General features: G+C 45.0%; 1 protein-coding gene and 1 long non-coding RNA gene across 2 annotated transcripts in view; one reads left to right on the top strand and one right to left on the bottom strand.

Moving 5' to 3' along the window:
* LOC115233282 overlaps nucleotides 1–25,329 on the bottom strand; it is a 197,378-nt gene that overhangs the window by 116,099 nt on the left and 55,950 nt on the right. The gene's annotated exons all lie outside the window — the stretch shown is intronic.
* Nucleotides 1–25,329, top strand: part of LOC115233281 (netrin receptor UNC5C-like) — a 55,739-nt gene that overhangs the window by 29,041 nt on the left and 1,369 nt on the right. Inside the window, exons 2-13 of the mRNA XM_029803598.1 lie at nucleotides 725–945; nucleotides 10,569–10,982; nucleotides 11,671–11,890; nucleotides 11,927–11,962; nucleotides 16,789–16,904; nucleotides 17,129–17,296; nucleotides 18,467–18,631; nucleotides 19,097–19,141; nucleotides 22,112–22,249; nucleotides 22,832–23,329; nucleotides 23,844–24,801; nucleotides 25,231–25,325. Coding sequence (XP_029659458.1) covers nucleotides 864–945; nucleotides 10,569–10,982; nucleotides 11,671–11,890; nucleotides 11,927–11,962; nucleotides 16,789–16,904; nucleotides 17,129–17,296; nucleotides 18,467–18,631; nucleotides 19,097–19,141; nucleotides 22,112–22,249; nucleotides 22,832–23,329; nucleotides 23,844–24,801; nucleotides 25,231–25,325 — 2,935 coding nt within the window. The 5' untranslated portion in view covers nucleotides 725–863. The remainder of the gene's footprint in view (nucleotides 1–724; nucleotides 946–10,568; nucleotides 10,983–11,670; nucleotides 11,891–11,926; nucleotides 11,963–16,788; nucleotides 16,905–17,128; nucleotides 17,297–18,466; nucleotides 18,632–19,096; nucleotides 19,142–22,111; nucleotides 22,250–22,831; nucleotides 23,330–23,843; nucleotides 24,802–25,230; nucleotides 25,326–25,329) is intronic.

Here is a 25,329-nt window from a genome sequence, read left to right as displayed (position 1 = left end):
ATGTATAATATCTATATATATATATATATATATATATATATATATATATATATATATATCAGTAATCTTAAGAGACCATATTTCCAATAGACGAAACACGCTTAATAATTAATTCCGACGGTTATCGATCGGAATCCCTCCTCCTGGAAGAAACAGCAGTCTCGCGTTCGAGGGAGCTATCGAAACATAAGGGGAAATTACGCCCTCTCCCCTTGGCTTTCCTTGCGTTCCTTTCACGGTAGCAACGACTGGAAATGAAGGCGCCGCGAGGAAATTTCGCGTGCGGGAAAGTGTCTGCCGCCGTTGGAATATTTAAATGCCAAGGGCTGCCAGAGCCACGTCGTAAGTGGCACTCTCGACTTTCCTCTAACCGTCTCTTACGCTTTCCGGTAGAAACAACGTCGCGGCGACCCGACCGACGTTAAACCCATTTCACCTCGATACTTCTTCGCCCCGTTGCGTGCGAGATGGAATTTTCATTCTGCGCAAAGAATATACTTTCCATATGCGTTACGTAGTAGAAACGAAGTAGGTTGCTTTATCGTGTTTCTCGAAATTACTAAAAGTCGCGTATATATTTTACTTATGCTCTTTATGTCCAAGATTTATGGCGCGCATGATTATATTTCGCGTTCGTAGAAAATTATTTTCTCGTGTTAACAAGAAAGCCAGATGTGCTGAAATTGCTATATTAATCAACCGTTGTTTCTCGTTTGTGTTGCAGGTGCGGGCTCGTATCAAGCCGACGAGTGGCCAGTGTTGTGTCGAGTGGCGCCGAGTGACGGTATTTAAGTGTCATTCCGATCGTTCCTTTACACGAGAGATGAACGAATGATCGTATCACGGTCAATCCCTTATACGCGATGAGGCCGAAATCTTGCTCGCTGTTTCTCTTATTCTGCGTGCTCCTACCAGGAGTGGTTCGTCCCTTCACATCCGGCGAAGGTAAGTAAAAGAACTCCGTACATAAATCAAAATTATATGTATATAATTTCGATTTTATATATATACATATATAGAAAGCTCTACCGCGTCGCTCTCTCGTAAAACTTGAGGCTAGCTACGTCAAGGCAGCTGAGGAAGAGATCTCGTAGAAGATCGTTAAGTTTGCCATTTAACTCATGCCGAGAGCCTATAATGATCTCCCATTCCCGCGGATACCAAGAGCCATGCGGCCGAAGTATTCTCGCTCGAGGTACTCGCACCAAACGCAATGTCCGAGTACTACTTTACGTGAGTCCTGCCGGACGCAGGCGTCGGAGAAACGTACAAGAGAAATTACTGTTAGGCTGTAAATTACGTTGTGTCATTACGTCGTTGATGAAACGATCACTGATAGCGTTAATTTGCCTCATCTGCTTTCAGACTCGAGACATTTATATATTTTTTTTTGTTTCGCGGAAAAGAGAGAAGAAATAATTACACGAAACAATAGAAGTATTTCAAACCGCACTCTTAATAAAATCCGCGAGAAAGGGTCGTATAAATGCGTTTCGGTAAATAACGTGTGTATATATAATATATATTTACAATAATTAGGACGCGACAAGCCACTTGAAAATATCATCCGTCAACTGGGGGGATCGCAATACTCGGAGCGAGACGTAATACACCGTGATTTAGGTGTTTCGCTAACGATCGCGAGCGGAAAATGAAAACAGTGGCATGCCTTTTGCGGGCTACAGCGAGGAAGGAAAGTCGAGCGTTGTGGCTAAAGATATATGTATACGAGCAAGCGTTACGAATACGCGCGGGAATATCCGCCGCGGGAACGAGATCGAGAGAGACTGCTAATTATACGGCGAGGCAGACTGACTGATTAGTCGTCGGCATAACCGGCCGGTTACATTACATCAGCCCGTTTTCGATGATGGATTATACTCTACCCTGGAGCTACTTTTGAGAACGACCTCCTGGACTATACTATACACGTGGTGGTAACCCCCAATGCTACGCTCTTCTTTCTTCAATCTTCTCCTCTCACGAAGGGACACCGCGGCTGACTAATTAGCGCTTCTGACATATCCTCGTCATCGTCGTTCACGTTAACGATGGATTGTATCTATAGCGACGCGGATATTTGCCCTGGTACGCTCGCGCGTTAATGTAAAAAGGGCGAGCGATAATCAATCTCTGTTAACCGGGGACAAAAGTATCGCGCGCGACGTCGTCCTAAAACAAACACGTCCAGTAATCTATTTTTCGCGTTCTTTCATCAACACATCTCTTTCCCGCATTGTCCAAAATCTCGCTCCCACCGAGTAACCGCGAGTTACCTTCGTTAGCTCGCGTGTAGCGTGTAGTTTCCCTGGTAAACGAAAAACGGATGTGTATGATTTAACGCTGGCGCGAAACGAGGATACAATTATGACTCGCTAACCGTCTTCTCCTCCAACATCTAACTATATAATCTTGGCTATACACGCGCTTGGCTCTCATCCTTATTATCCCGCACGAAAGGCGCGTTTGCCCACGCGCGCACACATCGACGGGAACAAACGGCGCCGGCTTGAAAACATTCGTTTTCCATTCCCCTGAGTACGTGCTGTACAATAGAAATCGCAACATAATGCGCGTACACGGCGTACACACACGTCGTCTTCTTTTGGCCATTTTTCTCGCAGTGTGCACCGGGTAGATAAATAATTCCCATTCTGGCGCGCATCCTCACGATGGAAGCTACAACTAGCGAGGATATATTCTTCGCACAGTCACCGTCGCGCTCGAGAAATCATATCGCACATATACATATATATATGTACGCGTTGGTATACATACACGTGCTCGCGAAGCGTGCTTTCCATTTCTCACGCACGTCTCTCGGATAAGTAACAATTATCTTCAACAGACACACGTCGAGAAACAATGCGGATATAATAACGCGGTTAAAAACGCTGTGCGTGAAGGCTATACATTTACTCCTCGCATATCGAAGACTTCATTGTGCATGATTAGATAAAATTTAATGAAGCACGATTGCCGTCCGAAACACCCCGCATAATGGCATAGGCACGACTGGCTGCACCTATCAAGCATATGAAAAAGATTGCAATCTATTCTCCAAGTCATCGCGTGTAACTCGCAGATAATTGCCGCACTCGTTACTATCATCGTTATGTGAAAAACAAGCCTTAATGGCGATATACTTCCAACTCGCTGATAAATATACAATTACGGCCTCTGACCTCGGAATAATTTCAGCGAGAGTTACACGGCGCCTATCGTGTCTGTCGAAGGCGCTCTGCGTTGAGCGAACCGACGCGATCAGTCTTTTCTTCTACTCGATTCTAAGGCGTAATCATCAACGTCGTCATCATCGGACAGGAAGCGGCGAACAAACGGCGCCTAGCGCCGCTCGTTCGCACAGCCATTCTCCTACGTGCAACTTGCCGAGAGAAAAGGAGACAACGCGACGTATTACAAGACATGCATGCATGCACACACGCACACACACTCGCACGTGCGTGAATAATTACCTTGACGATTTATCGCGACGTGAAATCGCGTCATAATTTCGCCGTCTTGAGCGGCGGCCCGGCGCTGCCGCCGCGTGCGGCGAGAAAAATATTAGCCGCGTTAATAATTAACGGGTCGCCCGCGGAGAGGACGTGCCGCTCCAACGAGTCTGCGTTCTCACGTTTTGGCCGCACATGCGGTAGCCACCGCACCCGGTTTTCACTGTTGCAGCATTGCATCCGCGAGCGCGCGCGAGCACCGGTGGCGACGTGCAATTTTTCAGCCGTGCTCGTTATCTCACGGCGCGACTCGACTCAACGCGACGCACGATTCGTGAATTTCACGTCCGGAAGATGAATTCGGCTCGCGGTGGAATTTTTTACGATGCGGGGGCTTCGCAGACGGAAGCGCCTGGCGATACACATGCCGCAGCATCCTCGCGCGCGCGCGCGCGCCCTCAAAGCCCAAATTCGGGCTTTCACCCGAATGGGAGAGCTCTCCGTATCCAGCATACACACGCTCCCCGTACGCGAGTATTAAATTTATGAAACCGATAGCGTCGCGCGTGCGCTCTGCTCGAAAATTTATGTTCCGCGACGCGGGATTATGCGGAGAAATTGATCGTTAATTCGTGCACGTTCCGAGTTGCTTTGTGATTTACACCGGAGCTTACACGGATACGCGTGTGCGTGAGAGAGGAACGGTTCGGTGTAGCCGCGAGGTGAACGCAATGGCAAAATTGATTTTGCGATCGATGTTTTTACGACTCCAACGAGAGAAGAACTTCGTCAAGAGTTTCGGCCGTAGTAAAATGGCTTCGGGGGATATCTTTGGTAATAATTTGTTCCGTCTCTTCGAAATGAGCTTCCTTAATCGCGCGGTGTAATAAATTACACGAACCATGACGAATTCGTGTACTGGCAATCGCCGCGGTGTTTCTAATCATACCTCACGAAATGATCGCGCTATAAATCGCCGGGCGTTATATCATCGCTTTCACGATCAGATTCGTTATCCTCGATCACAGCGCGGCGCTTACACGTCGAGAGAGGATAATAGGATCCCGCGCGCGAATGCATCGCGCGGATTCGAAAGGGATCCGCTACTCACGCCGGCCGGTCGGCCGGTCAACCCTCCCACTTTGATAAGTATCATAAGTAAATCGCGATTATCGTTCGCGATATAATCGCCGATCAAAGAATGCGGCTGGCTGCGCGAGCGATGGGAGCCGGGAAATCTGGCCTCTCGCGAAATCGCCATCGGCAAAAATGCAAAAGCCGCAAACACGTCAATTGGTACGCGCGCTCCCTCCGTCGTACAATTACCCGGTTCATTCCAGGAGAGGCGGTCTCGTCTCGCCAGATTTGAAAAAAAGGGTTCTTGTGACAAGGCAAGAGAGAGAGAGAGAAGAAAAAAATGAAATGAATGGCGATCGGGAATGAGGATGAAAAGACGAAAAAGGGGGAGAGTCTCTTTAATATCTCGTATTCTCTCATCGGTATCCGACGGATCGAGAAGGAATATCGCGCGTTCTTCTCGCTGCGACGAAAGGTCAGGTCAGCTTTAATTATCGTAAATCAAACGAGCGGCCGCGGCACCGTGCCGGCCGAGGAGGCCCCGGAGTTGCGCAAGTACGATTATTGTTGAAATCGGGGAGAATATTGACGTGGTGGAGCCAGAGGGGGGACCGAACGGTGCCTCGCGAATATGCGAGGGAACGGCGATCGTGAAATATCGACCGATCGGATTACGTTCCTCGGAGTCGTGATATTCTCGCACGATAAAACTGCTTTTTTTTAATGAGATTATAGCACACGGTTCTTATGATTACCTTCAATTAATTATGAAATTATAAATAATGAAACAAGAATATCTGTGAAGTAAGTTTAAGGAATATTAACGATTTCAAAATCTGTCTACGTCAGGAATTAATATTACACAATGTCAGTGTATATTTAAGCAGAATATATGTATAGTAAGTAAAATATATGAAAAATTTTCTCTTAATAAAAGACTGATATAAATTCACATATTATTATAATTGCAGGTTACACGCTATATACATATAATAAAAAATAAAAATTCTTACGAGATATCGCGTATACGTAGATTCGGTTATAAAACTTTTATTTTGGCTTTGTTTCATCGCGCTCGCTTTCATTTCGAACAAAACAGAACGGATTGTTTCCATGTATTTTTGTTGTAGAATCGTTACGCTGCACATTCGATTCAATATAACCGCAGCGATGATCCGCTGTAATGTTACATCGCGCGCGAATTTTCATTCAATTTTAATAGCCTGAAACTATAAAAAGATACGTATGAGAGGGTATCGTGGAAATATATCGGCATGACGTATGCGATTCGACCTCGCTGTTATCAATACACTCTCTAAGAAGCCACCGCGAGTGGTAACACGCGAACAGTCGTATCTGATTCCGTTATTCGCTTAATTACACGCCTTAACGTAGCGGCGATGCCGGGCCGCAATCGAGTCGTGTAATACGCATCATCACCCTCCATTTTCCACTCTTTGCGCCACTCTCACCCTCACTGCTCATGCATTTGCGAGCTCTTTAATTCATTTAGTCGCTGTCGACACATACGCGGCCGCCATACGTGTTACGCGCTTCGGGCTATATTCGATTATTCTTTCGCAAAAATTGTATTTCCTAGCCTTCCTATATTTCGAGAACTTTTTGCGAGAGAAATTTGAAAAAAAAAGAAAATAAATTTGATCACATACACACAATAAAGTCGAGTCAAAATCAACTTGAAATTAAGCAAGCGATATCGCTACGAGCTTGAAACAGCTGTAGGGCTGTTCTATCAGTAATTCTAAAATCCTATCAGTACACATGTGTTACTTTCACACGCATGCAAAGTAATACGCCCGATAAACAATCTCCCTCTACATCTATACGTGGGATTAAGATGTATCGACCGATCCGGATCAGTTGAAATACTTTAATCTTTAATCCGTCCCACGGTGTCATCTCGTCGCCGATCTTGCCGGAGTAAAATATCGGGATCACGATCTCCATCAACCTCTCTTTAGATCTCAAGCGATCTTCATCTGCGTTGGATCGTATCTCCCACGCATGGACCCATGCGATATCGATCGATAAAAAAAAATCGTTGTATCGACCCACTCGTTGTCATGTCTCTCGTTAGTCGGCATGACGGTTCAACAAGACGCGCGTGGAACTTGACTTGCATTATATGGATACGGAGGTCGTGATCTGTGAACGGTCTAGAATACAATGGTGACCCGACCTGACTAGGCGCCGTTCACTATTGTGACGTGACGACACAGTACGTCCGCAACGTCCTCCAACCGGAAACGGACCTCTTCACTATGCGACGATAGATGGACGTGGAAACGTTAATTCAATACGACTTTTGGGTTTTATTGTCGGCTTGCTCTCACTCGAAAACCATTCAAAATATTTGCTCTGCACCTGGATCGCGACTTCTGACTAATCCGATTTGAGAAAAGTCGCCCGAGGGATAATCGCCTTTTCGCACCTTTCGCACTGTTCGAGAAGAGCGGATCGAACACTTTATTCGATAAGATTTTATTGAGAGAATTTTAACGGTTATTTTTGCATGTTGATTCGAATCTTACCGTTTTCTTATTCGTATCATCATGAAAATCAGGGGGAAAAAACACACAAACCGTTGGGTCAATGTTACCGCGGCCACGCAACAATAGCGGGTGGTAGTTTGGACGTTGCTCGGCTCGCTGGTTAAAATAACAAGGCACGTGACGCGAGAAACAAGGAACCCCTTGTCTCTTCTTTAATTCGTACCTCTTCCTTTCGTTCGCGGCATCTCGTCGCGCTCGTCCGTACACTTCGTGTATGCCCTTCCTCACGCTCGGTACCGTCGAGCGTGGCCGTCGACCGAGCAAGAATCTCTCGACGGTGTTCTCTCGGTACTGCTGTTGCAGGTACCTTTGTTAATTAAGAGGCGTCATGTGTGGTCTCTCACCCCGGCGTGCAGACGCATCATGAAACCGTACACGAATGCACCGTGCGACTCGTGTCTCTGTCTCGTTCCGGGCACGATACGTGGTCAACCCGCATAGTAGCCACGTGGGGTTCGAGGATGCGAATGCACATCGCGTTCATGTACACGTGTGTAGCCGCTACCGTCTGCCTGCCTGCCTGGCCGTCTGCGACGCGTATCTAACGGAGACACGACTAACTAGCTTGCCCGCCGTGGCTAACGAGGAGGGGGCTCATGCTGGCGCCGCGACCAGGTGATTCGAGCGACGATATGAGACCGGATACGTTTTCATCCGGGCCCTATCGTCCATCCGATCGAGCCGAATTATCGGAAACCGATGACAATTCTCCGGACCGGCGAAACGACACGATCGTCGCGCGCGTGTCGCGTGACATCGCGCACGATTAGATTACCCCTCTCGTCTCGCGCCCCTCGTTGTCGCGCGCAAAATTTTTTCCCAGTATCGCTGCATTAATCGGCGGATTAAGGTAAACGTAGCTTTCGTATTGCGGAACCAATTCGAAATATGTACGCGCGACGACGCGAGTTATAATTTAACGTGCCGCGTTACCCGACACTACGCGCGTATAAAATGAATAATGATCGTGACGCTCCGCGCGTTCACGGTCATCGAATATTCATTGTGGCCAAGATTCCACGCGGCCGCTGCGGATAATTATCTAGACCCAATGGAGGAACCTTTTCTTTTTCTCCCGCAACTGACTCGACATTATACAGTGTCGCGTGACCTGCCTCAATTAAGTCGTCCGCTTCGTGTCTGCATTCTCTCTCCGCGGCTCTTGTTTTCGGCGTTTAAAGACCTCGCCGTGTTTGGCAAACCGCTTCGGCGTAAGAGAACTAACCGTGTCATTGGACGTTGTTAAAAATACACGCGAATCGATTGAATAACGGCGACGCATGTCGTATTCGAGTCGGCGCCGAAAGAGAGAGAGGTAAAAAGAGAGAAAGAGAGAGAACGATTCCGCGCGCATTCCTATCAATGATTCGATCTGGTCGAATTGTCAGGAAGCAATGAAAATCCCATTCCATCTCGTTCCACTTTCCGCGTATCGCGTGACGTTACCCGATTAAATCCGCGTCTTGTTATCGCGTGCGCTCTTTCCTTTGTATGTATCCAATGTGCTGGAAAAGCCGCTATCAGAGAACGCTGCTATATAACCCCATCGTACAAATAGATCATGGCTACAAATTATACAACGTCCGTCCGATTCGCAAAACGAGAAGGCCGTAAAACGCGCTCGAGGCAACTGCAATTAAGAAAGCCGGATATAAAACCAATTAAGGCTGATGGTTATTTCATTCGTGCCGATATTAAACACCAAACCTTCAGCTTGTACGCGACGTCACGTAATAATGTCGAAGACATACGACCAGCGATACGACGATTCGTCGTGTGACGCTTTCCTATAACATCCCCGCGTATGAAATATGTACAATAAAATCCCTGATGAATGCAGCGAAGAGCTATGCGCATGTTCGAAATGGTTAACGAACTGGTCGCATGCTCCCAAATGGCTAACGAGAATTCGTATGGATGAATTCACCATCAGGAGAAACCGGGTAGAATGATTTCGATGGGTTCTATCGGCCATTCGATCTGCTCGAATTATCGGAAACCGATGAAAATCCTATTTTACTTACGCGTCTCTCGTATTCGTACGAGTACGTCGCGCGTTACCGAATTTCTGCCTGTGACTCCGACGTCATCGTTGTTCGGGGAATCCCTCGACTATTGCCAATCCCATTGTAACGTCATCGCCGTCGTGAATCGCTCTCCCCCCCCCCGCCTCTTTATCTTTTTCATTCTTTTCTCAAAGGCGGTTATATGTTGTTTAACACGCCCCCTCGATTTTGTCGAGTAAGAAATATTTGTTTCGAATGCACATAATGGAATTAACCAACGAACACGAACCGACTGTTAAAATCCAAAATCACAGAAAATCAACATCAAATCATACATACATTGGTGTGTTGCCAGTCGAAACTGTCATGATCAAATGCCATATATCTGTTTCGTCGTACGCCTAAAACAATCAATCGTAAGACAATGCGCGCATCTGTATTGATTCCGTAACACATCGCGTTTATCCGGCATCGGCGCCGTCGTTGCAATTCACTGACTTCGATATAGACGAGGTGCGAACGCGTTTCGTGCTAACCTGTTAGTGTTAACAGCCATATCGTATTTTCATCCCCGTATTTATATCGTAACTGCAACATCCGATTGTTCGATATCGGACTTTGTTTGACAAATTGAGCACTGTATAAAAAACGGAATACGCGGACAGTTTATTATGCGTCGCATTTTTTTAAGCTTAGAGAGAGAGAAAGAGGGGGGGGGGAAGGAGAGAGAGAAAAGAGTGAGAGAAGAGAGCGAAAAAGAGTGAAAAAGGCGACGGTATAGGGTGGCACGTTAAATTGTGGCCCCCGGCCAAATGTCGCACGGGGATAAAGGTCTAACCACTCGTTGGCGGAAAATACATCGGACTTGTGCACCGGTGCGCCGCGTAAATCCGAAAATTCATTACTGCAGCGTGGATCGCGCGATTGTTCGTAGCCGGCGTTTCCTAGTCGGCCTCCGCGAAGCGACGCCTGCATTAATGGCCGGGCGTCAGGATTTACAGTTGGGACACACTATTGTGTTGACAGGCGAATATAAAATTTTCGTGACTCCGATAGAAAGCGCCACGCGTGAATAATGATCGTCATCGAATTAATAACTGAACCGTGAGTTACGCGGTTACGGCGTATTTAGAATGTAGACGATCGCGATTCCGCTCTCATGCCGCTTCGTCAGATTTTCGCTGATAATGAAATGCGACGTAATGATAATACGGAATCGACTCGATTCATTACTTTATAATAGTCTCTAATATTTTCGTCACATTTAATTATTGATTTTAACATACAAGCTTTTCCGCGACATTGATTTGCAAACCGGATAAAAATACTACATAAAAAAAATGCTTTTACTTTTTGCAAATAATAATGATATAGATATTTAATTATATTATTATGTATTATAAATGCCTATAAAAAAAGCAGTTTAAAAAAAATCAAACTGTTTCTTTTTGTGTTAGAAAATGAAGATGCCGCAGAGGAGGAGGACTCGTATCTCCTAGAGGAAGACGATGTGCCTTCGGCTACGATAGCCAGCGATACCGAGTTGATTTCCGAAGGTGGCGGTCATTTACCAGTTTTTCTCACGGAACCTATAAACTCTTTCGTCGTGAAGAACAAACCCGCAACTCTGCATTGCAAGGCCGCTCACGCGCTACAGATTTATTTCCGTTGTAACAACGTGAGGGCGGAGGATTCTCAGCAGCAGGATTTCGTAGATCCCCATACGGGAACAAGGATCGTCGATTGCGAACTCAATATCACGAGAGATCATATTGAGGAGTACTTTAGCAAGGATAAATTCAAGTGCGAATGCATCGCTTGGTCTGGATCAGGACAAATTAAGAGCCAGCCGGCAATTATCGATGTTGCTTGTAAGTATATACAAAAGTAAGATTGTATTGATCCATTAATCTTCTTAAGAAGTTTTTAAATTTCTTATTTCATCAACAAAATTTTTCAACTGAATAAAAAGCTGCAATGTGTAGTTACATCATAGCAAAAATTATAACACGTGGGCTATATTTTCTTATTTTTAAGTCAAACAATTCTTGCTCTCAGTGTGTAGTTCAAGTACGTGAATCAAAAAGGTTTGAAATAAACGCCGCGAGGATTCTGGGGACAGTCGACTTTTCGTCTCACTTTGTCTTTGTTCCCTCGTAATTATCTTGATTCTCCTGCCAGCGAAGTCGTTATTTAATTCTGTTCCTTAATTGACGACAATGCAATGAGCGTCGAGTTTCCAAGAGAATCAATTTAAAGGGACAACCACTTGGCCAATTTCAGAGTTACATAACTCAAAAGCTAGACGTAAAAATGCGTTCGGGGAGATAGAAAGAAACATCGTATAAATTACCAAAAAAGTTGAAAAGATACTGCGTCACATAAAAAAAAAGATTTTGATATTTGTATATATATATATGAGCCAATATTTTCCTTTTATAAATATTATAATTTAAAAAAAAAGAAAAAAAAAGAAATTAAAATACTTTAAATTTCATAAATTATAATTTCGTTCTATTATCATTATTCAAGACGGGCACGTGAAATTATTTTTTTCAGATTTGAAGAAACAATTCGAATCGCCACCATACTCCGTATCCGTCGAAGCAGGTCAGAGCACCGAACTCAGGTGTTTGCCTCCGGTAGGAGTGCCACCACCTAGAGTTTACTGGTTAAGAAATAATATCCCCGTGGACACTGAGTCGGATACACTTCTCGTGTCCAGCGAGGGTCACCTACTTATTGGTCAAGCGAAACTTAGTCATCAGGCGAATTACACGTGCGTCGCTGAGAACATCGCTGCGAAACGACTAAGCGAGCCAGTTAGCTTAACAGTATACGGTAAGAGCTCGTACGATTTTTTTTCTTCTTCAAAAATTATTTTTTGTGTATATACATAATTAAATCTGCTTGTATCTATTATATATTTCCCGACATTTTATATATCATATTGCATAGCGTTCAATATCTAAATATTAATATTTAATAATTTAATTTAATAGTTAATACAAAAGAAATTCTCTCGTCTCATACGTTTCAAAAATATTTTTGTTGGTTTCGATTAGTTAACGGTGGCTGGTCTTCCTGGTCGTCTTGGTCGGAATGCCACTCGCGATGCGCGAAAGGCGGTCAGAAGAGGACGAGAACGTGCACGAATCCAGCGCCCATGAACGGCGGCCAGCCGTGCCTCGGCCCGTCTCAGCAAAAGATGGACTGCAACACAGCTTGCCCCGGTGAGTCCCTTGAATTCATTATCCGCGCGCGCATAAGACTTTCGAAGAAGAAACCTCTCTCTATCGAGGAATCTTCTTGCCTATTTTCGTATATTTCTTTATTCTAACCTACTAAGGTAACGTCGCTCAAGGTACTTAACGTGTAGCAAGCGAAAAAGGTGTCTTCCTCTTTCTTCTCATAATTCGTGTCGCGCAAACGATAGATGAGTCGGTTTTGCTATGGCGAGACAATATTACCGATGCTGAAGAGAGAAAAGTCTCGTTTGATTTACGACCCGATCTCCCCCTTTCCTCTCTCTCTCCGTTCTCTTTCCACGTCGAGCGTATCTATTGCGCACGTCATAGTCTCTTCGTGAAGTCTTTTAAATCGTATTCACCTTTCGAAACGTTTGCGACACCTTAAAAGCATCTATGGCTATTCCCGTAAAGAATACGCAGAGTGCATGCAAATGATTGAACCCGCTGGAATAACGTTCGAGGAAAATCGATGTCCGCTTTTATACGTGAATGGTTAAGACATTGATCGATCCGATATTCTTTTGACGTTTTCACGCGAAAGACACTCACGACGCACTTTTTATTCCCCTTAACGCTCGCTCACTGGAGTAGCCGGCCCTTTGGAGGAATTCACTAACACCCTGGGTAAGTCCTTCACATGTGTATGAATCATGGCCCTCGGCCACGGACGAAAATTAAACCGCGACCGCAGCTACGACCGCGTATGTAAGGGCGTTTTAATAAAACGTAGTAAACCATGTCGGAAAGCAAGCGCACCGCGCTGTTTATCCGGTGGCGCTTAAGTGCCAATAAAGCAGCCGGCTTTGGAACGAGAGACTGAGGATGTAAACGGGTTCGGCGCGGTTAGTCACCATTCTCTGTTTCTTTTCTTTTCTCCTTCGCGCGTGATGACTTAAAGGAAAAACGTGTCGATACGAGTCAATTATATGAAAGGGAAATAAACGTCGTTGTAAGAGCCGGTAACAACGGCAGTAAACGTAACCGAATTGACAAGTATGGTACCCTCACAACGAGACCGCGAAGATACGCGCCGAGTTACGAGCCCGTTTTGTCCTGTCCAAGTTTTTTATTGTTGCCACACGTCGATCGGACTCGTCTTAACAACTCTGAACGAAGGGGGATCTCCATCTTCCTCTTTTTTTTTCTCGCCAGTTGTGGACGGCGGATGGTCCAGATGGTCGGCATGGTCGGTGTGTGGGAGCGACTGCACGCACACGAGAAGGAGATCGTGCGACGAGCCGCCACCCAGCCACGGCGGTCGACCTTGCCAGGGCAGGGACATCAATGTGGCGAATTGCACCGGTGGCATGTGCAACGGTAAGTCACCGGCAAACTTTTCTACGTCTTGATTGCGTTTTACGCTCGTCGCAATCTTTTTGCGTACCGCAAAGTTCCGATGAGAACCATCGTACTACAATACTTCGGATAAGTTTTAAACTACGTATATACTCTTTATTTTCTCGTAATGTAAAACTAAGTACCATCTACGTTTTTAAACTTTTTAAAATAACGATAGTTTCATCGAAATATGGTTTTATTCTAGGCGATTATATATATCGTTACTTTAATTATTTAAAGAAGCTTTTTAAAAGTCGTTTCCACATAATTTCCTTCTAGTTGTAAAATTTTGATAGAATAGATCACGGTATATATTCACGGTATAAAACAAATAGTATTAACTAGTAGATATACGGCAGTTTTCCAAAGTAATTTATCAGAGAAGACTTCTCGATACTATCGAAATCCTTTAATTATCCAACTTATCGGCGCTTCCTTTTACAGTCAACGGCAATGTGAAGGTGGGCGGCGCTCATTTCACCGAGGAAGGTGAGTTGAGCAAGCAATAAAGCATTTTCTCACTCTTTTAATCTCCGTCGATCCGTTTCCTTTTACGATTTTACCTCGCGCCCCATGCCGCTCGTTGGTCGGCCGCGTTCTGCAAAGAGAAAAGTTTCTCGATTAGATAAGCTACGATCTCTCGGCGATGTACTCGAACCTCCTCCGATTCGTTCCGGATTTGTAGATGTTCGCGAAAAAAATAAAACGAGATGAGAAGAGTAGGAGGTTCCCTCGCGCGCAGGGCGCGACCAAGGCGTTCAACCGCGAAGCAAATGTCCTTAACTCGTCGTGCGACATTCTTGGATGGATTCTTCACGCCTGGTGCACGCCATTTATATTCCCGGCGACGCGGCGCTATACCCGACGATCTGATACCATTCAAATCAGATGTTTTATGCGCTATGAAAAAGACGGCAAAATAGAGAGCGTGAACGCAGGCGCGGTGAACATTAGCATTATTCATTAATCCGGTATAATAACGCAAATCGAGGCGCCCGCGCTGTGCATCAGGCTCGTCGATCTCTCAGCGCGCTTATGCTAAAAATATAATTTCCGCGGATGAAATGAGAGCCGGTCGACTGCCTGCAATATCGCTCGCTTTACCACGACGTATTTGCCAACGCGTTTTTCCGCGTCAATAACGAGCTCGAAGCTACTATTTACTTTTAATTACTCGACTGGTTAATTATTGACGCTCCCGCGAAGGCCCGGCATGATCGTCGCGACCCCTCGTTGCGTCGATCCAAACAATCGTAACAATGAGGTAGCCAAGGGTGGCCCACTGGTCCGCACAGACGCCATTCTCCCTCGCCAACCCCTCTCGCTCTCCCCCGCCACCCTAAGGTAGCCAATTCTATCGACCGAAGCACATCAAAGTTGCACGCGATACGGCTGCACTCTCTCTACCCCCTTTGCGCCGAGGGGCGGAGAACCGGCTTTAATATCGAAGAAAATTATGTAATCGGTAGCCGTTACGCCCTCGTCGCGGAAGGGGGAAATTGATCGCGCATGCAAATAAAGTGCCATTATCCCGTAGCGTAGACCCGAGCGTGTACACGACTGGATCTCTCTCCTCGAGGGGGCTGGATGCCCCGAAACGGCTCCCTCCCCCCCCTCACCGCCACCCTCTTGAATCCAGAAGTGAGTTCGATTTTTTCCGCGACATTGATTTGCAAACCGGATAAAAATACTACATAAAAAAAATGCTTTTACTTTTTGCAAATAATAATGATATAGATATTTAATTATATTATTATGTATTATAAATGCCTATAAAAAAAGCAGTTTAAAAAAAATCAAACTGTTTCTTTTTGTGTTAGAAAATGAAGATGCCGCAGAGGAGGAGGACTCGTATCTCCTAGAGGAAGACGATGTGCCTTCGGCTACGATAGCCAGCGATACCGAGTTGATTTCCGAAGGTGGCGGTCATTTACCAGTTTTTCTCACGGAACCTATAAACTCTTTCGTCGTGAAGAACAAACCCGCAACTCTGCATTGCAAGGCCGCTCACGCGCTACAGATTTATTTCCGTTGTAACAACGTGAGGGCGGAGGATTCTCAGCAGCAGGATTTCGTAGATCCCCATACGGGAACAAGGATCGTCGATTGCGAACTCAATATCACGAGAGATCATATTGAGGAGTACTTTAGCAAGGATAAATTCAAGTGCGAATGCATCGCTTGGTCTGGATCAGGACAAATTAAGAGCCAGCCGGCAATTATCGATGTTGCTTGTAAGTATATACAAAAGTAAGATTGTATTGATCCATTAATCTTCTTAAGAAGTTTTTAAATTTCTTATTTCATCAACAAAATTTTTCAACTGAATAAAAAGCTGCAATGTGTAGTTACATCATAGCAAAAATTATAACACGTGGGCTATATTTTCTTATTTTTAAGTCAAACAATTCTTGCTCTCAGTGTGTAGTTCAAGTACGTGAATCAAAAAGGTTTGAAATAAACGCCGCGAGGATTCTGGGGACAGTCGACTTTTCGTCTCACTTTGTCTTTGTTCCCTCGTAATTATCTTGATTCTCCTGCCAGCGAAGTCGTTATTTAATTCTGTTCCTTAATTGACGACAATGCAATGAGCGTCGAGTTTCCAAGAGAATCAATTTAAAGGGACAACCACTTGGCCAATTTCAGAGTTACATAACTCAAAAGCTAGACGTAAAAATGCGTTCGGGGAGATAGAAAGAAACATCGTATAAATTACCAAAAAAGTTGAAAAGATACTGCGTCACATAAAAAAAAAGATTTTGATATTTGTATATATATATATGAGCCAATATTTTCCTTTTATAAATATTATAATTTAAAAAAAAAGAAAAAAAAAGAAATTAAAATACTTTAAATTTCATAAATTATAATTTCGTTCTATTATCATTATTCAAGACGGGCACGTGAAATTATTTTTTTCAGATTTGAAGAAACAATTCGAATCGCCACCATACTCCGTATCCGTCGAAGCAGGTCAGAGCACCGAACTCAGGTGTTTGCCTCCGGTAGGAGTGCCACCACCTAGAGTTTACTGGTTAAGAAATAATATCCCCGTGGACACTGAGTCGGATACACTTCTCGTGTCCAGCGAGGGTCACCTACTTATTGGTCAAGCGAAACTTAGTCATCAGGCGAATTACACGTGCGTCGCTGAGAACATCGCTGCGAAACGACTAAGCGAGCCAGTTAGCTTAACAGTATACGGTAAGAGCTCGTACGATTTTTTTTCTTCTTCAAAAATTATTTTTTGTGTATATACATAATTAAATCTGCTTGTATCTATTATATATTTCCCGACATTTTATATATCATATTGCATAGCGTTCAATATCTAAATATTAATATTTAATAATTTAATTTAATAGTTAATACAAAAGAAATTCTCTCGTCTCATACGTTTCAAAAATATTTTTGTTGGTTTCGATTAGTTAACGGTGGCTGGTCTTCCTGGTCGTCTTGGTCGGAATGCCACTCGCGATGCGCGAAAGGCGGTCAGAAGAGGACGAGAACGTGCACGAATCCAGCGCCCATGAACGGCGGCCAGCCGTGCCTCGGCCCGTCTCAGCAAAAGATGGACTGCAACACAGCTTGCCCCGGTGAGTCCCTTGAATTCATTATCCGCGCGCGCATAAGACTTTCGAAGAAGAAACCTCTCTCTATCGAGGAATCTTCTTGCCTATTTTCGTATATTTCTTTATTCTAACCTACTAAGGTAACGTCGCTCAAGGTACTTAACGTGTAGCAAGCGAAAAAGGTGTCTTCCTCTTTCTTCTCATAATTCGTGTCGCGCAAACGATAGATGAGTCGGTTTTGCTATGGCGAGACAATATTACCGATGCTGAAGAGAGAAAAGTCTCGTTTGATTTACGACCCGATCTCCCCCTTTCCTCTCTCTCTCCGTTCTCTTTCCACGTCGAGCGTATCTATTGCGCACGTCATAGTCTCTTCGTGAAGTCTTTTAAATCGTATTCACCTTTCGAAACGTTTGCGACACCTTAAAAGCATCTATGGCTATTCCCGTAAAGAATACGCAGAGTGCATGCAAATGATTGAACCCGCTGGAATAACGTTCGAGGAAAATCGATGTCCGCTTTTATACGTGAATGGTTAAGACATTGATCGATCCGATATTCTTTTGACGTTTTCACGCGAAAGACACTCACGACGCACTTTTTATTCCCCTTAACGCTCGCTCACTGGAGTAGCCGGCCCTTTGGAGGAATTCACTAACACCCTGGGTAAGTCCTTCACATGTGTATGAATCATGGCCCTCGGCCACGGACGAAAATTAAACCGCGACCGCAGCTACGACCGCGTATGTAAGGGCGTTTTAATAAAACGTAGTAAACCATGTCGGAAAGCAAGCGCACCGCGCTGTTTATCCGGTGGCGCTTAAGTGCCAATAAAGCAGCCGGCTTTGGAACGAGAGACTGAGGATGTAAACGGGTTCGGCGCGGTTAGTCACCATTCTCTGTTTCTTTTCTTTTCTCCTTCGCGCGTGATGACTTAAAGGAAAAACGTGTCGATACGAGTCAATTATATGAAAGGGAAATAAACGTCGTTGTAAGAGCCGGTAACAACGGCAGTAAACGTAACCGAATTGACAAGTATGGTACCCTCACAACGAGACCGCGAAGATACGCGCCGAGTTACGAGCCCGTTTTGTCCTGTCCAAGTTTTTTATTGTTGCCACACGTCGATCGGACTCGTCTTAACAACTCTGAACGAAGGGGGATCTCCATCTTCCTCTTTTTTTTTCTCGCCAGTTGTGGACGGCGGATGGTCCAGATGGTCGGCATGGTCGGTGTGTGGGAGCGACTGCACGCACACGAGAAGGAGATCGTGCGACGAGCCGCCACCCAGCCACGGCGGTCGACCTTGCCAGGGCAGGGACATCAATGTGGCGAATTGCACCGGTGGCATGTGCAACGGTAAGTCACCGGCAAACTTTTCTACGTCTTGATTGCGTTTTACGCTCGTCGCAATCTTTTTGCGTACCGCAAAGTTCCGATGAGAACCATCGTACTACAATACTTCGGATAAGTTTTAAACTACGTATATACTCTTTATTTTCTCGTAATGTAAAACTAAGTACCATCTACGTTTTTAAACTTTTTAAAATAACGATAGTTTCATCGAAATATGGTTTTATTCTAGGCGATTATATATATCGTTACTTTAATTATTTAAAGAAGCTTTTTAAAAGTCGTTTCCACATAATTTCCTTCTAGTTGTAAAATTTTGATAGAATAGATCACGGTATATATTCACGGTATAAAACAAATAGTATTAACTAGTAGATATACGGCAGTTTTCCAAAGTAATTTATCAGAGAAGACTTCTCGATACTATCGAAATCCTTTAATTATCCAACTTATCGGCGCTTCCTTTTACAGTCAACGGCAATGTGAAGGTGGGCGGCGCTCATTTCACCGAGGAAGGTGAGTTGAGCAAGCAATAAAGCATTTTCTCACTCTTTTAATCTCCGTCGATCCGTTTCCTTTTACGATTTTACCTCGCGCCCCATGCCGCTCGTTGGTCGGCCGCGTTCTGCAAAGAGAAAAGTTTCTCGATTAGATAAGCTACGATCTCTCGGCGATGTACTCGAACCTCCTCCGATTCGTTCCGGATTTGTAGATGTTCGCGAAAAAAATAAAACGAGATGAGAAGAGTAGGAGGTTCCCTCGCGCGCAGGGCGCGACCAAGGCGTTCAACCGCGAAGCAAATGTCCTTAACTCGTCGTGCGACATTCTTGGATGGATTCTTCACGCCTGGTGCACGCCATTTATATTCCCGGCGACGCGGCGCTATACCCGACGATCTGATACCATTCAAATCAGATGTTTTATGCGCTATGAAAAAGACGGCAAAATAGAGAGCGTGAACGCAGGCGCGGTGAACATTAGCATTATTCATTAATCCGGTATAATAACGCAAATCGAGGCGCCCGCGCTGTGCATCAGGCTCGTCGATCTCTCAGCGCGCTTATGCTAAAAATATAATTTCCGCGGATGAAATGAGAGCCGGTCGACTGCCTGCAATATCGCTCGCTTTACCACGACGTATTTGCCAACGCGTTTTTCCGCGTCAATAACGAGCTCGAAGCTACTATTTACTTTTAATTACTCGACTGGTTAATTATTGACGCTCCCGCGAAGGCCCGGCATGATCGTCGCGACCCCTCGTTGCGTCGATCCAAACAATCGTAACAATGAGGTAGCCAAGGGTGGCCCACTGGTCCGCACAGACGCCATTCTCCCTCGCCAACCCCTCTCGCTCTCCCCCGCCACCCTAAGGTAGCCAATTCTATCGACCGAAGCACATCAAAGTTGCACGCGATACGGCTGCACTCTCTCTACCCCCTTTGCGCCGAGGGGCGGAGAACCGGCTTTAATATCGAAGAAAATTATGTAATCGGTAGCCGTTACGCCCTCGTCGCGGAAGGGGGAAATTGATCGCGCATGCAAATAAAGTGCCATTATCCCGTAGCGTAGACCCGAGCGTGTACACGACTGGATCTCTCTCCTCGAGGGGGCTGGATGCCCCGAAACGGCTCCCTCCCCCCCCTCACCGCCACCCTCTTGAATCCAGAAGTGAGTTCGATTTTCCTGAAAGCGGCGATAAAATATAGATGGAAGATACGGCCGCTCGCCGCCGCCGCCGGAGAAACGTGATGCGATTTACCGCCTTACGCCGACAAGCGTCTTGCGAGAACCTTGAGTCATCCCGGACGCGTCCCTGGTTTAAATATTTAAGACGCGATACCCTTCAATCGAGATAACATTAAAAATGGACAGCTCATGATGATCGATATTTAAGCGCGTTGAGATGCAACGAATTATTATAAGATTTTATCTCGATAACGATAAAAAAGTAAATTAACTCTGTAATAAGTTTCTAATAAATACAAAAATAATTTAGATAATATAAAGAATTAATTAACAATACCAAAGAAAATTTGATAAATTTTTATCACTGACAGAACTTGAAAGCATTTACACAATATTGCCGTCTCTCGGAAGTAAGAATGATAAATAGCTTCGGATACATTTAGGCCGGGTTATGAAGCGTTATCAATGGTCTCAAGAGAAAATAAATCCCGATACTCCTACGAAAAGCCAATTTTTCTTGTTGCCTCCATAAGGAGGGAGCCGTACGCTCGTTTCGGTCTTGTCGCGTCCTGCGGGTAACGATGTGGAACTATTGCGTTTTCGAAATCCCTTTTCCGAATTCGTATGCATTTTCGTCGCTGTCGTTATATATTGACGTGCGAGGCACGTGTCGAGAACACGGCGCGCGCCAACGAGGCACACATGATCCCGCAAAAGAGAGTTTGAGCTCGAAAGTCACGTAGCAGGGTTACGACCTCGTATGGCTTTGACATTCTAAAATTGGAAGAAGCTTAAGAGTGTCAGGCTCGCATGGCAGGCAGTTGAGGTATTTCTCGAAAACTTTTACGACTACGGGGGGACATTTTCTACGTCGTCTCGTTGTCGCAGAACATCAGGCAGCTTCGTGAATGGTTAAGCACGCAAAAAGTAATCCGGTAAGAGAAAAAATTGCCCATAATTCAGATAACTGCGGCGAGAGCTTCTACGCCGTCGCGTTTTACTACGCGGCCGAGTTTTATTTTTCGAGAATTTCATTTTCTTCGGTAGCATTTACTTCCATTATCCATATAACCGGAACGGCGGTCGTAAAGCATCGGGATGAATTTCGTTTTTGCATAAACGCGTCTCCGGGCGATTCTCGAGGACAGGACATATCATCGCGTAATTTGATTTATACGCCGCATGCTTCGTTAAATACCTGCTACATTGTGATGCAATCTCGGTCGATGGTTTTAAATCGCTTCCCACGCCGCGGTTTTCGCCGACGGATTTTCTTCCCTCCACATCAGACGCGACACGGCAAAGACTTGAGATTATTATTCCGTTCCAAGCGTGTTCGTGTCGCAGTGCTTTTATTGCGTACGTTAATGGCAGCGATAATAATGATCGGAATCTTTATAGCCGTACGAAATAACGCGGAGCTGTAAAACGATAAACTGACGCGCTAAAGAAAACGAGCGCGCGCAAAGGAAACGAGCTTGTCGCCGGAGAGTAAATGGAGAGGAACCTTAAAACTTTTCTACGGCGCTCATAATATTTAGCTTTTGGGCTTCTTTTGTCTTCGTAAAAGGAGTCTCGTATAAAAAGTAAATAAAAGTTACGACGTTAAGTATTCATGAGGAAACGATGCGGTCGTTTCACGCATAAAATTGCTCGCAATTTTCACACCGTTTACAATAATAAGCGTTATATCCTCTACTTATTTAAGAAAAAAAATTTCGCGCATGGTCCATGATTTTTTCTCCTTTTTAAAAAATATAGTCGGAAGAGATAAAAAAATTTGCAATGTAATTTTTACAGCGAATCGCCAGATGGATGTAGCCTTGTATGTCGGTCTAACGGTCGCCTGTGTAGTAATTGGTGGCTTGGCGATCTTTCTGGCGAGACTCTTGCGACGCAAAGGTCGCGATCATTCCTTGTACTCCATGGCTCGTAATGGTAAGCATTTCAGAAATAAAAACGAATATGTGTGGGTGTGTACGTAGCATTATAAATCAAACACAAAAAAAATAATATATCTTAATAACATTAGAATCTAGTTTAAAAATAAAATCTAAAACTTTTTTTTTGCAAACATTAAATTTTTTCTTTACAACTATTTTACGATTAAATAAACGCACGAATAAAGTAAATATTTGTATTACATAATATATACTTTTTAATTACGCTCGTAAAAAATTGTTCCCTATAATATTTTCAATATTACGATAAAATGAATCTCTCGCGTGACTCTCTCGGCGTAATTAAATATGAGCAAGATACTATTTCGAGATAAAAATTTACATCTAGGCGAGAAAAAAGAACTAAATATTTTTTTAGATATTGCTAATTTCATTAATCTTTCTTATTACCTAATCGCAATATGATATATCGCAATGTATGCATATCACGTAACGATGAATAAAATGCGCGAGTCGTTCTATCGTAGCTCATATGTAAAATCGGAATAGTATCTCGGCGGCGTTTATCCGCAGCGCTCAGAGATACCCACGAGCCGTACTTCGGCCGTGTACGTTTCAGAATTCCAGCCGGAGTTCTTCCCGGATCAGGACAAGAAGCTGAGCCTGCAACCGGATGTGACGGCGACCAGCGTGCCGGCCTGCTACGAGTATCCTTTCGACCCGAAACTGTCGATGTCGAGATCCCTCTCGGAACATCACTACGATGTACCGCACTTGTCGATCGCGCCGCAACCGTCGCCGATGTCACCCACACCGAGCACGTCGACCCAAGAGTCCTGCAGCGACAAACAGATCCATTCCGACAGCGAGAACAGCGTCACTAGCTCCTACCCGTCCTCGGACTCGACGTATAACGTCGCTTCGGAGAGCGTCCGGTTGCCGAAGCTGGAGGCCGGGAACGTCGCTAGGGCAGCGGTAAACACGCGAGGAGCCCTGCTGGTTCTTCCGGACTCTGGGATCTCCATGTCGGTACCGGAGGGTGCCGTTCCCAAGCCACTCCGGGCGGAACTCTATCTGGCGGTGCTCAACGAGGATCGTTACAGGCCTCGATTACCCGGTGAGTGCAAATTATTCATGGCGTTGCGCGCGTTATAAGCAGTCGAGAAGCAGATGCCAAGCTTTACGATCGCAGCTGCGAACCTTCCAAATGTACATTCGAGACGTTCGCGATAACGCGATGTTATTTTTATATCAATGCCGTTCCGCACGTGCTTCGGATTATATACCCTGCGTTTGATGTTCAATATATAGACCGCTCCTATACCGATTCTTTCGTGTCACGAACAACAGAATAAAATCGTTTACGGGAAAAGAAAAGATTTAACAATCTATCGATAAATTTATTTTACCCGTTATTGAAAGATCATATGTGCGCGGTAAATCATGTTAAATATATTAAATACAATTAATCAAGCGCGAAAGTTTAATGTAACGGAAACTGTAACGCGGCGATAATGATAACGTACAATAACGGCATTAAGCTCGATAATGATATTACATTAGAGTCGTTCATTTTTCTCCATCGTATCGCATACACGGCTCGAATCTCGATCCCGTTTTTTTCCATATAGATGGGATAACCCAGTTATCGGCTGTGGTGACCTGCGGCCCGTCGTCGGCGACCTTCAACAAGCCTGTAATCCTTCAATTCGAGCATTGCGCCATGTTGCATCCGGCAACCTGGGAACTGAGCGTTTGGGCGTGCGACGGTGTTAACGTCGACGACGGCTCGTCATCGGTGATGTCGAAAGATCACCAGTCAATTACATGGAGCAGAGTGTTAACTCTAGGCAACGAGACTATCAATACACCGTTATTCACGCAGTTGGATCACGCGGAGGCTTTCATAGTGACCGAGCAGCTTCGCGGTTACGTTTTAGCCGGCCAGAGTTGCGAGAGTTCGATCGCCACAAAGCGATTGCGATTAGCGCTCTTTGCCAGCCAGGCTGGTCAGTGTTGTGTCAGGGTTTACGCCGTGGAGGATACGAAGGCGGCCATGAAAGCCATCGTCGATCGGGAGTCGCAGATCAGAGGCTATCTGTTGGACAAGCCGCGCACGTTGCTGTTTCAAAACAACGGGGAATCGCTCTGCGTCAGTCTTGAAGAAGTCGGCAACGAGTGGCAAAGCAAGTCGCCCACGGAACGCCAGGAAGTCTCGTTCCGAGACGTTTGGAATTGCCAGGAGAACGCCAAGCACGTGACCTTCGGCCTGGATACGGCTTTTGGCCCGACCACCACGAGGAGCTACAAGCTACAAGTTTCGCAAGGAAACTCTGACACGAGACAAGTCTTCAGAATCGTTTACGATGGCGCAAAACAGTTGATCTCCTCGGGTAGCGTCACGAGACCACTCAGGGAAGTTACCGTGGTTAGCAGCGGACACGCTAACAACGCCACCACAGACTCTACTACGCTACGACCTTTTCGGTTTACGAGATCCTTAAGGAAGCAGCTCTGCCAATGTTTAGATCCGCCGAACGCTCTGGGTAATGACTGGAGAATGTTGGCGCAAAGGCTTCAAGTCGACAGGTTAGTGCTTCGGCTTTTCTCATTTTGCTCTATACTTAATCTAAGACTTCTTTAGATACGCCAGTATGTTTATACAGACTATATAAAATACATTCGTTAATGCGAAGAGATTCGTGCTCTTCAATGCAGATAAAACAACACGCGATAGCAAATATTTGCTTTAATAACAAAGTCAAAGAATTTCTCTAATAATAAGATGATTAATATGATTAATAAAGTCTATCAATTTTTTTTACATTTTGCATAATTAATTTAAAAAATTATAATGTCTAAACGTAATGAAGTTGTATCGCGATGGGGTTTCTAGTTGCTCATCACATCACGTTATATAAATTTACTCGAAACGCGTGTTCTATTTCACCGACGATATATCCACTTGTACCACTTTCCTCGGTAATCACGCAGCCGGTGTCTTCGTTCGTGTAACAGGTACATCAATTACTTCGCGACTAAGGCCAGCCCGACCGAGCATATTCTCGATCTGTGGGAGGCGAGGCACCGGGAACCGACGGCGGTGACGGATCTGCT

The sequence above is a fragment of the Formica exsecta genome, unplaced genomic scaffold (genome assembly GCF_003651465.1).
Source record: "Formica exsecta isolate Colony F162 unplaced genomic scaffold, ASM365146v1 scaffold17, whole genome shotgun sequence".
In the NCBI taxonomy this organism is placed as follows: Eukaryota; Metazoa; Arthropoda; class Insecta; order Hymenoptera; family Formicidae; genus Formica; species Formica exsecta.
The sequence above is the reverse complement of the archived record's forward strand: the minus strand, read 5'-3'. Positions and strand labels throughout refer to the sequence as shown.